Source organism: Acanthochromis polyacanthus, chromosome 5 (genome assembly GCF_021347895.1).
Source record: "Acanthochromis polyacanthus isolate Apoly-LR-REF ecotype Palm Island chromosome 5, KAUST_Apoly_ChrSc, whole genome shotgun sequence".
Lineage (NCBI taxonomy): Eukaryota > Metazoa > Chordata > Actinopteri > Pomacentridae > Acanthochromis > Acanthochromis polyacanthus.
Window position 1 is genome coordinate 14,364,493 of NC_067117.1, and position 16,349 is coordinate 14,380,841.

Sequence of the window (16,349 nt, forward strand, 5' to 3'; positions counted from 1 at the left end):
ATGTTTCACCGTAGGGACAGTGTTCTTTTCTTCGTATGCTTGGTTTTTGAGTCTATGAACATAGAGTTGATGTGCCTTACCAAAAAGCTCCAGTTTGGTCTCATCTGTCCAAAGGACATTCTCCCAGAAGCTTTGTGGCTTGTCAACATGCATTTTTGCAAATTCCAGTCTCGCTTTTTTATGACTTTTTTTCAGCAGTGGTGTCCTCCTTGGTCGTCTCCCATGAAGTCCACTTTGGCTCAAACAACGACGAATGGTGCCATCTGACACTGATGTACCTTGGCCTTGGAGTTCACCTTTAATTTCTTTGGAGGTTGCTCTGGGCTCTTTGGATACAATTCCAACGATCCGTCTCTTCAATTTGTCATCAATTTTCCTCTTGCGGCCACGTCCAGGGAGGTTGGCTACTGTCCCGTGGGTCTTGAACAGAGCCGGCCCACGGCATAGGCGGCCTAGACCGTTGCCTAGGGCGCCATCTGGTGAGGGGGCGCCAAATGGCAGTCTCCCTCTCAGTCTTTCTTTCCTTTTTTTTTAAATTTTTTTTTATTCACTTTCTTAATGCACCATTATGTTTACTCTCAGTCTCTCAACCTATAAATAACTACAAATTTTGTGAAACTTAAAATAAAACTCGTTTTCACTAATCATGACTCACAACTCTCGCGAGTTGTGAGTCACGCATGCATCCTTTTCCATCTGATCTGCGGCGCCGCCGCCGGGGCGGCGCCCCGCGCTACTACAGCATGCTGTTGAGTTTACAAGGTGAGTGAGTGGGGGATGGGCAGCGCATCCCATCAGTTTATTGATGAGATGGTCGTCGTCGTAGCGCTGTCATTTTTGTAAACATAAAACTTTTATCATGAAAAGGCTGTCCAAGCCTTCGGGTGCTGCTTTCAGAAAGCGAAGAAGAGAAGAGGAGGAGAAACGGGCTCAAAGTCGAGGTATATATTCTTTGGATAATGACATAATTCGACCTTTCATCTGGATGTCAATTTACGATTGTGCTAACGCTAGCTAAGTCAAATGCTACTTATTATGTGCTATAACCTACCTCTATTTGTTGAAACATCATACATTCTTGCCTGTGCCAGTTTATTTAATAGAGCAGACGTTTTACCTCGTTGGTTTAGTCACTTTTGTGCATAATCCACAAATTCATGTAATGTGCAAGCATGTTTCTTTTGATCAGATGCTCTGAGAAAATATCTACAGCCACGACAGGGGCCAACTGTAGAAGCTGCTGCAGAAGAGGCAGCAAGCTCGGTCTCACAGTTACCTTCTCCTGTGGCTGTTAGTGACAGTGACAGTGAACATTGTAAGTTGAAAGGATTACTAATGTTTATGTAATAGTTTTGTTGGAGTGGTATGAGATACTCCACTGTCTATGACTTATATATGTTATTATGTTGGCTCACCAAAAAGTCAATAATCTATTATTTGGTGTTTTACACAGCATCTCAAGCATTAAGCAGAAGCACAGCAGTGATTGAGACACAACTTCAAAATGTTGATGCTGGTGAGCATTACAATAGCAAAGTAGTAGCAATGTAATTATACGTCTTATATAAGATTTGAATCAAATCCATCCACTTTATGTTTTGTATTATATAATTTTCACAAAAACAATTGAGGAAAAAAAGTAATTCTTAAAGATCTATATGTTTTTGCTTTGTACAGGAGCAGTCAGTGAAGCACCAAGCAGCAGCACTGTAATTCTTCAGACACCACCTCAAACGGTTGAACCAGGTGAGTATTATACATTTTGTATTATATATAGGAATATACATTCATTCTATTTTATATATATATATATATATATATATATATATATATATATATATATATATATATATAAACTCGTGAGAAAAGCATACACAATTACTTAAACAATCAATACATCATGTTATGGTCATTTGTTGGCAAATAAAAGAGTAAAAAAAAAAATCTTGGTGTTCTTCAAAAATATGGTACAATTTAGTGTTTTAGTTTGTTGCTCACTGTGTGCATTATCTTTATTTAATGCCAGAATGCAAATTATGCATACTTATCATACTTTGAAAAACAAATATATTTTCTGCATTTTATAGAAATATTTGAATCACAGTAAAAAAATAAATAAATAAAATTTATTTGTCCTGTCATTGACATCTTGTGTATTTTAATCTCTTACAGAAGGACCCAGCACCAGCAGTCTCAATACAATCCGCCAGCCTACAGGCGCTCCATCAACATCAACAGATGTATGTGAGCCCATCTCAGCAGCCCCCATTGATCCCGCTGATTGGCCACCCAACTTGTCTGATTCAGAGAGGACTGAATTGGTTAGTCGAGGACCACCTGTAATAAGGTCAGACTTCTCGTTCCCCAAAAAACAGGATGGAAGAAGTTGCCATCACCGCCATTTCTTCAGACTGTTGACCAATGGGGAAAAAATCAAAAGGTCATGGCTCATGTATTCAAAAAAGAAAGATAGTTTGTACTGTTTCTGCTGCAAGCTCTTCTCACAGAAGACTTTTAAACTTAGCAAGGATGGCACTGATGACTGGAAAAACTGTGGTGACATACTTAAAACACATGAAAACAGTAAAGAACACACAAATAACATGGGAAGCTGGAGAGAACTTGAAAGTCGTTCAAAAAAGGGTCAAACAATTGACAATATTGAGATGGCCATAATACATGCTGAAAGGAGGAGATGGCGGGAAGTTCTCACCAGACTTGTGGCAATTATTAAGTCACTGGCAGAGAGAAATATTGCACTCAGGGGTTCCACAGACCAACTTAATCAGCCAAACAATGGAAATTTCCTTAAGGAAGTGGAGTTAATGGCTCAGTTTGATCCTGTGCTTTTAGGAGAACAGTGAACAGGGAGAAGAGGCTCTGCTGTTTGTGACGTAGAAGCAACAGACAGCTCGTTTTTCTCAGGTCTGGGAGGGGCTGCTAGTTGAGCAGCAGAAACAGGAAAAGCACAAACAAACGGGGACAAAAAAAAAAACACTTTGGGGGTGTTTTTGAAGAGGAAATAACAGTATGACATGGTTAAAACCTACAAAAAGTGGATTTTGCATGATATAGCTCCTATTGTTATGATTATGTTAACAAATTAAAGCAGGTCTTTAGTGTAGACACCTCTGCTGAATCTCTGCGCAGAGATTTATGGGAAAGTGTATTGGATTCGAAGGGGGGGGGGGCGCCGTATTACTATTTTGCCTAGGGTGCCTGTGAACCTAGGGCCGGCCCTGGTCTTGAACTTCTGAATAATATGAGCCACTGTTGTCACAGGAACTTCAAGCTGTTTAGAGATGGTCTTATAGCCTTTACCTTTAAGATGTTTGTCTATCATTTTTTTTCGGATGTCCTGGGACAATTCTCTCCTTCGCTTTCTGTTGTCCATGTTCAGTGTGGTACACACCTTTTCACCAAACAGCAGGGTGACTACTTGTCTCCCTTTAAATAGGCAGACTGACTGATTATGAGTTTGGAAACACCTGTGATGTCAATTAAATGACACACCTGAGTTAATCATGTCACTCTGGTCAAATAGTTTTCAATCTTTTATAGAGGTACCATCATTTTTGTCCAGGCCTGTTTCATTAGTTTGTTTTTTTAAATAATTATGTTAATCAACAATTCAAAAGTAATGGCTGTTTTTGATTATTTCATTTTCAATAAATTTTTATTTATTGTTACTTTTGTGAGTTTCAAGTGATTTCAGTGAGAATTGTGGGTTTTTCCTTCTTGAACTGAGGGGTACCAACAATTTTGTCCACGTGTGTACTATACAGTTTTGATAAACAGCTTTGAAAATAGTCATTAGACTGTGAATTCTGAATCTTTTTTTTCCTTTGGTTGCAAAGGACAGTTCTCTTCTATTAGGCATTGGTGTGTGATACTTTGGTTAGAATTATCTGATGATATTACTTTTTTACAGTTTCAATACATCACATTTTAAGCTTAATTTACTGTATGTACTGAATTACTTTTGGACTTTTTCATGTCTTTTTAAAAGATCCTGTAATTATTCAAGCACTATGTTTAAATTCAAACAAAAATGATTCATATAGAAGTCCTGTAGTGTAGACTTTGTAAATAAAACGCCAGGTGGTCTAATAACTGTTTCCAGATGTGTATGACAGACATAATGGGAAAAAGAATGTCATGTTTTTTAGCCAATAGCACCATTTAGCACAATGCAATTGATTTATATTAAATTCAGTATAATAATAATTTTACATAATATATCAAAAAAGTACCAAAAAAGCTATAAAAATAAACATGTTAATGGAGAAAAAAGATATGCGTTAAAGTACAAAAAGAGAATAGAAAACAGTCTACACAACTTTTGTGCAGCGCAAAATATGAAGGATGAGTCCTTTCATTTTAACAGGTAATAACAGACATTAATGTTTTGATTAAAAAATTGAGTGGCAATTGAAAATGACATGAAATTGATGCCACCACATCCTGTAGTTCATTCTACGACCACATGATGGAGAAACTGCAGCAGGAGAGAGCGTCTGCTGAACATGAGCTTTCCATGTAAAGTTTGCAGTCAGCACTAGTGACTCTTCATGGATTAGCAGCGAGTGTTGTAGTGATTGCTACGCAGAGTTTTGCATAAATTAGATGATTACATCGCCCTTTGAAATTGGCTTTCTAGTCCATTGGTCAGAGAGTGTTACACTGGCAGTTCACTGACAGAACATAAACAAAATTCAATTTGTTCCACCTGAGTAACCCCTGCTCAACAGGAACATGTCAAACAAGCAACTATGTACACATTTTTCATTACTCTGGAGGGTAAACCACTTAGTAACAAGAAAATCTCTCCTTGAAGTATACTTTTAAAGACCTACTGTCAGACAAACAGGCTTATTCAATTATAAAATCAATCTCCTTGTGTTAAAGATAAAAGGCCATGTTGTGTAAAAATATTTCAAAGACAGTTGCAGCTATGATATCTTCTAAAATGTCCTTTTCAGTTAGAAGTCAGTAAACAAAGGGAGATGACATATCAACTGACATTAAATCCAATAACGAACAAAACACAGACATTGATATTTCTGTTTACAGAGAGTGACATACATTAAAGCATGAATTTCCATAATCATCCAATCATAACTAAGCGATTAGATTACATGGCACACATCCCGGCTGATCTGAGGCCCAATGGGACAAAGGATGGTAAAACTTGGAAACACATTTGTGTTTGGCAAGAAAAAAAAAAGACTTTTCTGCAAATGATCCCATAAATTATTAACATTACTTGGAAAGAAATGAAGAAAAATAAAACAGGAATTGGCAACCAGCAAAAAAATATCCGCTGTTACCTCCGCTGGCACAGAGACTGTTTTATGGCTCTCTAGAATGAGGTGGTCCTCATCAAGAACAGGCTCTACAGCTGGTTTGAAAAATAAGTTGCATAAGGCCTCTCCAGTGGCTCGATTTGGCTTATCTTCCATTATAATTAATGCACAAATGAGAGTAAATGCTTCAATAACGCATAATCACTCGGTGAGCGTCACAGCAGAAGAAAATCATCATCACTCCTCACTTCAGTCTTTACATTCTCTGTTGTTCAGCTGTCAGAATGATTCCTTTTGGAGCGGTTACACTCTTCAGTTAAAACCCCACGAGGACCAGTCCAGAGATCATCTATTGTGATTGTGAGAATAAAATGAAGCAGCTCAGTTATGTTCACAAAACAATGAGTAGGAAATACATTTAGAGTGGAATTTTTCTTTACATTGTTCATTAAAGCTGCATTAAGACAAGTCATGGTGAGACATAATGTGTCATACAATACTTGCAGTGTATAGAGGTTGGAGCACAACTTACAGTGAATACAGGGGTTTAATGCCTTGCTAAGGAATCCTTTGGCATGATAGATTAATGTTAGAGACATCAAACCAGAATCTCTTCGGGTGAGTGATTAAGACACATACAACGTGGATGCAAATGCCTTTACTCAGTGAGTCGCACACATGTCATGTACATGTCATTTCAATGTTCTCTCTTCCCACATTTAATGTCTCTATTCACTGTCACTATCTCATAAATGTGGAAAGCAGGGCCTTTCCATTTCAGACAGAGGCTTAAGCAGATCAAGATATCATTGGCGAGAAAGAGACAAAGGGCAAAATCTCGAGGCTATTTCATTTTTCATATTTTTCCAGTGTCAGTGAATAAGACAGAGATCAGAGCGCTGAAATGATCCCTCAGATGCTCAATACTTTATGCTGTATGGCCACCAGTAATTTTATTTCACTGGTATCATAAAGTTGCTCTGATCTTACTCAGAAATTGAAACATTTCACCCGTTTCTGTGTATTTATTAAACAAGTCACATTGTGATTTGCTTCATCAAGCATAAATTGAAAGGAACTCAAACAATTTTCAGCCTTTCAAGGTTCTAGCAGACAGTGAAACATTTAAATTCAGTGACATTTCCTCCTTTGCTTGTATCTTTGAAGTGCAGCAATGTGGCAGGGCTGTGCATATACAGCATGCATAATAAATGAAGCCAGAAGACACACAGATGAGTCGGCCTGGCGGCTGCCGTTGCTCACGCACAATCTCTCACAAGTCGCACCAAAAAATGGATGGCGTGTCACACAAGATCAATACACAGAACTCCCCCTTCTACAAAGAAGTGCGCATTGAAACTCTGACTTCTTATTGCTACTTTTTTATGTTCATGAGGTTTATGAGGAAGAGCTGACTGCGCATTATCCATGACTCTTTGACAGCACACGTGGCCACGTATAAACAAATGAGCCAAATAATGTGTTTAGTTTCAGACATTTATGACTTGTGCTTCAATTTAATTAGCTGTAGACATGCCGATGACTAAATATATTACTGAGTTCTTAATCTCTATGGTCAAGGCAAGTGTTTACAGGTAGTTTTTTATTTTTAACATTAAAATGTGTACATGCTGAAATTCAGATTCAGTCTCCGTGTGTCAGACTATGAGGTATTGTGATTCAACAATAACCCTAAAAAATATTGTGGTCTGTCACACAATAATCCTTCTCTCTCTCACTTTTTGGTCTCTAGGCACTGCTACACACGTGGACAAAATTGTTGGTACCCCTCAGTTAAAGAAGGAAAAGCCCACAATTCTCACTGAAATCACTTGAAACTCACAAAAGTAACAATAAATAAAAATTTATTGAAAATGAAATAATCAAAAACAGCCATTACTTTTGAATTGTTGATTAACATAATTATTTAAAAAAACAAACTAATGAAACAGGCCTGGACAAAAATGATGGTACCTCTATAAAAGATTGAAAACTATTTGACCAGAGTGACATGATTAACTCAGGTGTGTCATTTAATTGACATCACAGGTGTTTCCAAACTCATAATCAGTCAGTCTGCCTATTTAAAGGGAGACAAGTAGTCACCCTGCTGTTTGGTGAAAAGGTGTGTACCACACTGAACATGGACAACAGAAAGCGAAGGAGAGAATTGTCCCAGGACATCCGAAAAAAAATGATAGACAAACATCTTAAAGGTAAAGGCTATAAGACCATCTCTAAACAGCTTGAAGTTCCTGTGACAACAGTGGCTCATATTATTCAGAAGTTCAAGACCCACGGGACAGTAGCCAACCTCCCTGGACGTGGCCGCAAGAGGAAAATTGATGACAAATTGAAGAGACAGATCGTTGGAATTGTATCCAAAGAGCCCAGAGCAACCTCCAAAGAAATTAAAGGTGAACTCCAAGGCCAAGGTACATCAGTGTCAGATGGCACCATTCGTCGTTGTTTGAGCCAAAGTGGACTTCATGGGAGACGACCAAGGAGGACACCACTGCTGAAAAAAACTCATAAAAAAGCAAGACTGGAATTTGCAAAAATGCATGTTGACAAGCCACAAAGCTTCTGGGAGAATGTCCTTTGGACAGATGAGACCAAACTGGAGCTTTTTGGTAAGGCACATCAACTCTATGTTCATAGACTCAAAAACCAAGCATACGAAGAAAAGAACACTGTCCCTACGGTGAAACACGGAGGAGGCTCAGTAATGTTTTGGGGCTGCTTTGCTGCATCTGGCACAGGGTGTCTTGAAAGTGTGCAAGGTACGATGAAATCTGAAGACTATCAAGGCATTCTGGAGAGAAATGTGCTGCCTACTGTCAGAAAGCTTGGTCTCAGTCGCAGGTCATGGGTCTTCCAACAGGACAACCATCCAAAACACACAGCCAAAAACACCCAAGAATGGCTGAGAGAAAAGCGTTGGACTATTCTAAAGTGGCCTTCTATGAGCCCAGATCTGAATCCCATTGAACATATGTGGAAGGAGCTGAAACATGCCATTTGGAGAAGACACCCATCAAACCTGAGACAACTGGAGCTGTTTGCTCATGAGGAGTGGGCCAAAATACCTGTTGACAGCTGCAGAATGCTCATTGACAAATACAGAAATCGTTTAATTGCAGTGATTGCCTCAAAAGGTTGTGCAACAAAATATTAAGTTATGGGTACCATCATTTTTGTCCAGCCCTATTTCATTAGTTTGTTTTTTTAAATAATTATGTTAATCAACAATTCAAAAGTGATGGCTGATTTTGATTATTTAATTTTCAATAAATTTTTATTTATTGTTACTTTTGTGAGTTTCAAGTGATTTCAGTGAGAATTGTGGGTTTTTCCTTCTTTAACTGAGGGGTACCAACAATTTTGTCCACGTGTGTATGTCCCAACAAAAATATCAAAAACCCATCAAAAATTCTGGTCAGGAGTATTGAAAAACACTGATATGATGTGTATATTTGCTAGTTGTAGAGTAGATATGTGTAATATAGACTGCAAATTATACCAACTGACTCTTACTACTTTTTCAGCTGAGCGTGCCAGGACTTACTGTACACATGGCTGCTGATAAGGTCAATGAATGAAGCTCTTTGTGGAATATTCACGTAGCCTGGATAATCCGTTCTGTAAACATAGAACTTATGATGATAATATCTTATGTCAACTATTATCTCTTTGCTACTGGCCAATATTTCAAGTTCACCTCAGTTTGACTACAGGTCATGTTTGGCATCTTATGCAATTTGGCTAAAGGCTTACTAATAATTACACAGTAAGCTTTAGGATCAAATTGAATTTGTCCAAATCCACAAACAAAACAATCTCATTACCATCTGAAACATGCTGTTGTAAATATTAAAGGCATTAAAACTATAACATATAAACAACAAAGGATTGAATATTCCTTCTGCTGTAGCTCAGGGTCTCTGTATTTTTTGTATTAGGGGATCTGAAATGGTTACTGTTGCCATTTGCTTCCTGCTTCGAGAAATGGATGTCTTAACAATGTAGAAGCAAGAACTCATATAAAACAAAATTAATCAAAAAAATTACCACTAAACCAAAGCTCTGTCATCGGCACGTTCAAGGACAAGGCTATGGCTTTTTAACACCACACACAACTCCAGTTTCAAGTGTTTGCTCTGACTTCCCAGAACCCAGAACAGCCATCGTTAAGATCCCGGACGGGTCCGGCTCTGACAGGGAATCACCGAGCTGGTTGACTCACTGCTAAGGGCCTCATTTAGATATAGATGTACATGTGGAGAACAGATAACAGTATAACACTGATAAGAAAGTGCACACATGAAGCACTGAATCACTGATGGACTGAACAATAAGCCCTGCAGTCTTATATCCAAGGACTCAAATGCAATTATTTTACAGCTGCAAAGCACTTTGTTTTTAGGGAGAATGCGATGATGCCTGGATTTAGTTTCACATGAAGGCCCGCTTTTCCCTGGGCACAACAAAGTTAATGAATATGCTGTAGTGATCCATGGTGAGGTTTCTTGGAACTTCTTGGAAAAAAGGCAGTTCAGATTTTCTCACCATCAGCAGAAGCGTATTTTTATATTTTGAACCATATTTCAATGAAAGTAGCAAGAGGGCACCACAAAGCTGCAAAAGATCATGAATCTTAAACCTCAGATTCCTTAATGTATTTCTTATGTGTGGCGCTTGTTTGAATCCACATCAAAATGCCTCACATGCTGCCCTGCACTGGAGAAAAGCTGAACAAGATTTCCCTGCGGACATCTCCCTCTTGTGACTTTCCAGATGCTGCTCTGATTCAAAGGCTCTGCGTAACATCCAAAAGAAAAGGTCTGCTGGAAAGTTCTCAACCAACAATCATGAACACATACGTTAAGCTCAGCTCCTTGTGGAAAATAATAAAAAGCTGCTGTGAAAGAAGCAAGATGTCCTATAGAGAGAATATAGCTCATTTAACAAATTTGTGAGGACGAGGTACAGAAGTCTGTGAAGTACTTTAAACACTCCCTCGACTGAGAAATGCATTTTACGTCATGTTTTTCATTTGAATGTTTCACATTCGCTGCACAGAATGGCATTTGTACTGAGTTTGGCAATAAAAGGCTGCTTGTATGTTCCTTTGCTGAATGAGGAACATTTCTCTCTGCTCACTTTATTGACATATATGTGCATACAAGATGATTTTATGATTTCACAACTGCTGTGTCTTAGAAAGCTCTTTTTTGTCTCTAAGCAGTTTGAGGAACTTTTAAAAACATAGCTGTATGTAGGTTTAAAAAAAGTGTTATTTTTAACACGTTTGCATGAGATCTTCTAAGATTCACTAAAAAACTCTGGCTTCCTTTAATTTGTCCTCTTCAAGTGATGACAGACTAAATCATAACCCCTGCAAATGAAGCAGAAAATAACAGGATTTAGAAGTAATCAGTAAAATGTTTCTTTTCCTTAGTTTTCCCAGGCTGACAGAAATGCCCTAAATCCCACTTAAATAGGGAAACAACCCCTGACCAAACATTTGTTGATATCATCTGAGGAGAAAGTTAGACAGAAGCTCAGAATAACTTTTTAAAAAATGCTCAAAAATGACACTGGATTACATGGTTCAGTCTTTCAAAATATTAGAAAACGTTTAGTGTACTGTAGATAATCCTTAAACACACAGAGTCAGTAACACAACTCTGCACCAAAAAGAACATTTAAAATTCTAGCCTGAAACGGACCCATACTAAAGTACTCGGTAATGGGTTTGTTTGAAAAACAATCCCCCAAATATGTAAAAACACTGAGTCTCACAGGGATTCAGTACATCATGTCATCTTGCTAATATCAGCATATAATTTCTGCTTGGCTGAGTATCCAGTGATTAAATATTCCCAGTCTCCAAACCCATCAGTATGTCTCAGCAGAGTGCTAAAAAGGACAGCGGCTGGTCAAACTCTAGCTGAAATGCTCTGATACGAAGCAGATATTAAGTCAGTTTTATGATTCATCTATGTATGTGTCAGTGTATCTGACTTTTATCAATTCTGAACAACAATGATTATTGTTTACAGTAGCTCATAGTTTGCGGCATTAACTCAGTGTAGGCAGTTCTTCATTCAGTGTGGGTCTACGGGACTCAAAACATTGCTTTAAATGGTTTATTATTGAAAGAGACATGAATGTGAACTGTCGATAGCAGGTTCACACGCACACAAACTCACAGAACTGAAAGAATTGTTCATATATCAAGACTTCATTCAGGAATAGGCAAACTAGAGCTGCGTAACGTTTTCAGGTTGAATGAACTCCATTAAGAGCTTGATTAGCCTTGTCATTTAGAGTTTCAATGACATCTGAAACATTTAGTCTTTCTTGGATTCTACATGGTGTGACACTGGTCATGGAGGAAATAATGGACGGTGAAAAACATATTTCATTAGTTTCATCCAGAAAAAGAAAAGTCTAATGAAAGACAGCGACCTATTACAAAGATCTGTAATTTTCAATGGCACAAAGAGACAAATGCCGAGCAACTGCTGTGCATGTTAAAGTGCTTTTTACATTACTGAATATCTACGATGCCGTGTCTGAGCTGCTCCTGCAAGCAGGGCCGAGTACTTCACTCTGAATGTGCTGCTGGCAGATGTTAGATTTTCATTTTAAAACAATTCTTTGATTTTACAATGTCAAAGGCTAAAATCCAAACGTGAATAAAACTGTTACCCCATTATCAGAATTTGAAACTGGACCCTGATTGTTCTCTTCCCAAACTGATGATTTGGACCAATCAGATTAACCCACTGCTATGTCAAGTCATAATGTTTAAGGAAGTATTTTATTGGTTTGATTACATGAGCACCATTTAATGTTTAAACACACATTTCATATAGACTTTTCAATAACTACACTCAGTTGTGGTTCACACAAATGCTTATTTTTCAGTCATACTTTACCATATGTGTGAATATAGTGAATATGGTTGAAATTCATGTGTGCTTTCTGAATATGAAGTTGCTTCCACATCACTTTGACCTTGTCCTTGATCTACAAGAATGGTGGGTGGGTGGTATGTATCATCTAGTAGCATCAGCATTTGCCAGCAGAACACCTGCATTGTAATAAAACCACTAATTTAATTCATGTACACAAATGAACTAAATGAATAAATTCTATCCTGGATTTTACAGGGAGCCAATGATGATAAGCTAATATGGCAGAAATATGATTTCTGTTCTTGGTTCCTGTCAGAACTCTGGCTGCAGCATTTTTTAGCAGCCGGAGTTTTTTTTTTTTAAACAAAATTATTGTTGTGTCCTGATAATAGAAGTTACAAATGCATGGACTAGTTTCTCAGCATCACTCTGAGACACGATCTTCCTGGATTTGATGATTTTGCGCAGATAAAAGAAGGCTGTTCTACAGAAATGCTTTATGTGTGCCTTTGAACCAGATATCCTAACCAAGATTCCTCAGAGTAGAACTTTAAGCTAAGATTTTGCCATCTAGAGTAACAACCTGGTTAGATAGAGTGTGTCAATTTTATTTGAATTTAAATGTTGAAAATTACAAGTCTTCCAGGCTTTTATGTTCTTCAGGAGTTTGACTAACTGATTCGTTACATTTGACTTTATGTCATTTGCACAACAATGGCCATTTATGAAATGTTTCCTAATACTAATGTCTGAGGAGAACATGTACAAAGAAAATAACATTGGTCCAAACACAGAACCCTGTTGAACTCCATAGCTAAGTTTGGCATTTTTTCATGTTGTTCATCATGAATCAAATCAAATCAACTTTATTTATATGGCACTTTTCATACAGTACAGTAACACAAAGTGCCTCACAGTGGATAAAAACAAGAACAACACAATATAAAACACTATGAAAAACCCAAAACCTCCCACCCCCCACAAATATACACACAGATACACAATCACATATACATTCACACACATACGTAGACATACGAACAGACATACATACCCACACACACACACAAACATACCAACATACACACACCCACATACACCATCTGTCGGTAAGGAGATATAGAGGAGATATGGCTGGGCACCGAAATCCGAGGTGAGGAAGAAGCTACCTTTGGGGATCACGCACACCGAGAGGAGTCATGGACCATGACTGCAGTGGCGCCGACACAAGGACCACCCCAGCCCAGGCAGACAAGAGGCTCCACATGAAAGTGTAAAGCTCTCCAGCCACCCGAACATGAACATGAACAAACTGGAATCTGTCTAATAAATATGATTTAAGCCTGTTTACTGAGTTTCTTTAATCCCAGTGGCATGTTCCAATCTTTGTAATAAAATGTTATGATCAACTGTTTCAAATACAGCACTGAGAGCCAGCAGAACAAGTATAAAGATGAGTCCACTGTCTGTGAGAAGATCATTGAAGACTGACATCAGTGCTGTTTCTGCACTATGATGCAATCTAAATCCTCCACAAACAAACCATTTCTGTGCAGATAATTATGTAATTGGCTTTTACAAGCTTTTTCAAGGATTTTACAAATAAAGGGGGGAAAGAAGAGAGGGCTATGATGTCTAATAATGGCATGTTAATTAAAGGAAAAACATCCTTGAACAGTGTTGTTGGGATGAAGTCTAACAGATGTGTTGCTGGTTTCAAAGAAATGGCTATTGACATGAGCTCTGAGAGACTTGCTGCAGAAGAGCACTCCAAATATACGCTGTGGGCATGTCTTGAGAACACGTGGAGCCCAGAGTGGAGAGCTGTGAAGGTCTTAGTACCTCGTTAAGGATAAATGATCAATAATATTAGATCTGTAATGGCCTCGACAACTCAACTGAAATACAACGGAGCTTTGTGCCACTCATCAAATTGGAAATGTCTCTTTACCAATGCAGCAGCTCTACATTTAAAATCACCATTTTATATGATGTATTTTTCCCTTGTTTCTTGTCTCTTCTAAAAACCCAAATTTATGATATTTTGATAGTGACATTGTCTGATGGGAATAATTGTGTTTTGCCTGCCGATATAGTACACTTATAGACAAAGCGAGACACAATTTGAGGATGAAATGTCAGGGGAGGAGGAACACCTTAAATTTAACCATTACTTAAACATTATGTCATGAAGGGGAATGACAAATAAACATAAACTGTTTAAATCCATTAAATCTGGCATCTAAAACTTCCAGCATCAAAAATATGTCATTTTCTGCAATTGTAAGAAGTAGCAAAATATACAGTCACACAGGCGATAATGAGACTGGGACATCTTATTGATTGCCATGGGGTTTTGATAAAATTTTACTGCTTTAAAGTTCTGTGCGTGAAATTATGTTAGTAGTAGTGCCTGTGTCTGTGTCTGAGGCACCTCAAAAACCTGTTAAACATTTTCCACTTCAGGTCCAAGTCTGATTAGCTTGTGATTTTTCCATTAATAGCTGTAAGAACCTGAAAGCAACTGCGAAAAGCATGGATGAGTATTATAACCTTTTTAGATGGAGAGGCTGTCACTGGTTTTACTACATTAAAAAAAAAACTTCCACTTGTCATTCAGGACCGCTTGTCTCCTTCTCAGCTGAAAGGAAAAGCAGCAAGGCTGACACGATGAATAAACCTTTCCTAAGTCAGATGAATGGAATGACCATTTCCCAGTCTCAGGTTTCCTGGTTGGAGTCAGTGATGATTATATTCCCTTTATTAGCTTCCTCTGCTGGAACCAAAAAAATGTAATTGGCTTTTGGATCCTTTGTTGTAATTATTTAATGAAGCTTTTGCATCCTCTAAGTTCAGCATAGTCTTGCAAAATTCGCTACAGTAATGTGAATAATCATACATACTGTCCATTAGCATAACAACAGCATGTGATATTAAATTCTATCCATTTTTTAACAAAGGGGAATCAGTATTCATTGTTGCAACACATAGCATCTCACAACAGAATAAACTTCATGGAACAACCAAGTATACACTATACTGGAAATGATAAGGGGCAAATCAAGAGTAGGATTCATAGGCCAGAAATCACAAATCCTTTTGTGGCAAAAATCACGTTGTCCAGATCCAGAGCATTCCCTGGCTGATTGTCTGTCATACCAGGTTGTCTGAAATGATTTGTTGATTATCCATGGTGGAGTTGTGGAGTTTTAAGTGCCTGACTACAGTTCATAAAGAGATGTCAACAACATGCAGCATACCAACAGATTGTTCTTGTCTTTCTCTTGTCATCTGTGGCATTGTGTCCTTTGAATTAAGATGCACTTTCGGGAGGCTTTTTATAGCCACTGGTCAAAGGAGTGTCTATGTGTGAGTCACACTATCTGATCATTGTCCTTTAAAGACATGCCTGACTTGAGTGGATTAACTCGGTGGTCAAGTATTTGTCATCAGGCAAAAGCTCAAAAGCTTTATAACTTGACTTAGAAAAGAAGACCATTTTCATGCTGTGTTTATATTTTTGTACAGCATACATTGGTAGATATTCGCTCAGTCTAAAAATGTATAAATATAAAAGGTGTTTAATGCACAACAGGGCTCACTACTGTGCAACATAACAGTTGACATATGGTAATGTATAAACTATGACTTGTTAGTGAAGATAGCAAAACTATGCAAATATAAAACTGACATTTAGAACAAAAGAATTTAAGAACAAAATAAAGCCAAACAAGGATGCATATTGAAATGGGATACAGAGGAAATCATAAAGTTGCATACACAAGTAAGTCATGTACATTTAGTTTATATGGTTAAAAGTTGGTCACAAGTTGTTTTGATATATATTTACCCCAGTTTATCATGACATTTAAAAAAACAATTAAGATGAAGTAAAATTTAATGAAATTAAGTTTTTATTGTTTTTTTTTTAATCATGTAATCAGTGGACATTGCTGAAATAAATAGATTTACACATTCAGAGTTGAAGTGCTATTACGATTTTAAAGGTTGACATTAAAGGCAGCTTTCCTCTGTAATATATACCTGATACAACATAATTTCAATAAACACTGAGTGAGAATGTACTGTGGATTTTTTTTAAGACAGGTAGATGCAT

At 37.7% G+C, this 16,349-nt stretch overlaps 1 protein-coding gene across 1 annotated transcript; it reads left to right on the forward strand.

Annotated features, from left to right (window-relative positions):
- Positions 1-434: 434 nt before the first annotated feature.
- LOC127534222 (zinc finger MYM-type protein 5-like) lies at positions 435-3,219 on the forward strand. The gene is made up of 5 exons (XM_051948806.1): positions 435-941; positions 1,190-1,315; positions 1,454-1,516; positions 1,678-1,746; positions 2,173-3,219. Exons 1-5 carry the CDS (start codon positions 860-862, stop codon positions 2,862-2,864), a joined length of 1,032 nt encoding a protein of 343 aa, XP_051804766.1. The 5' UTR covers positions 435-859; the 3' UTR covers positions 2,865-3,219.
- Positions 3,220-16,349: the final 13,130 nt, after the last annotated feature.

Bases quoted from the DNA above. Each gene is read 5' to 3' on its own strand.
- LOC127534222 (XM_051948806.1), top strand. From the start codon at position 860: ATGAAAAGGCTGTCCAAGCCTTCGGGTGCTGCTTTCAGAAAGCGAAGA. The intron at 1,517-1,677 runs GTGAGCATTACA...TGCTTTGTACAG, and splicing joins ACTTCAAAATGTTGATGCTG to GAGCAGTCAGTGAAGCACCA. The intron at 1,747-2,172 runs GTGAGTATTATA...AATCTCTTACAG, and splicing joins ACCTCAAACGGTTGAACCAG to AAGGACCCAGCACCAGCAGT.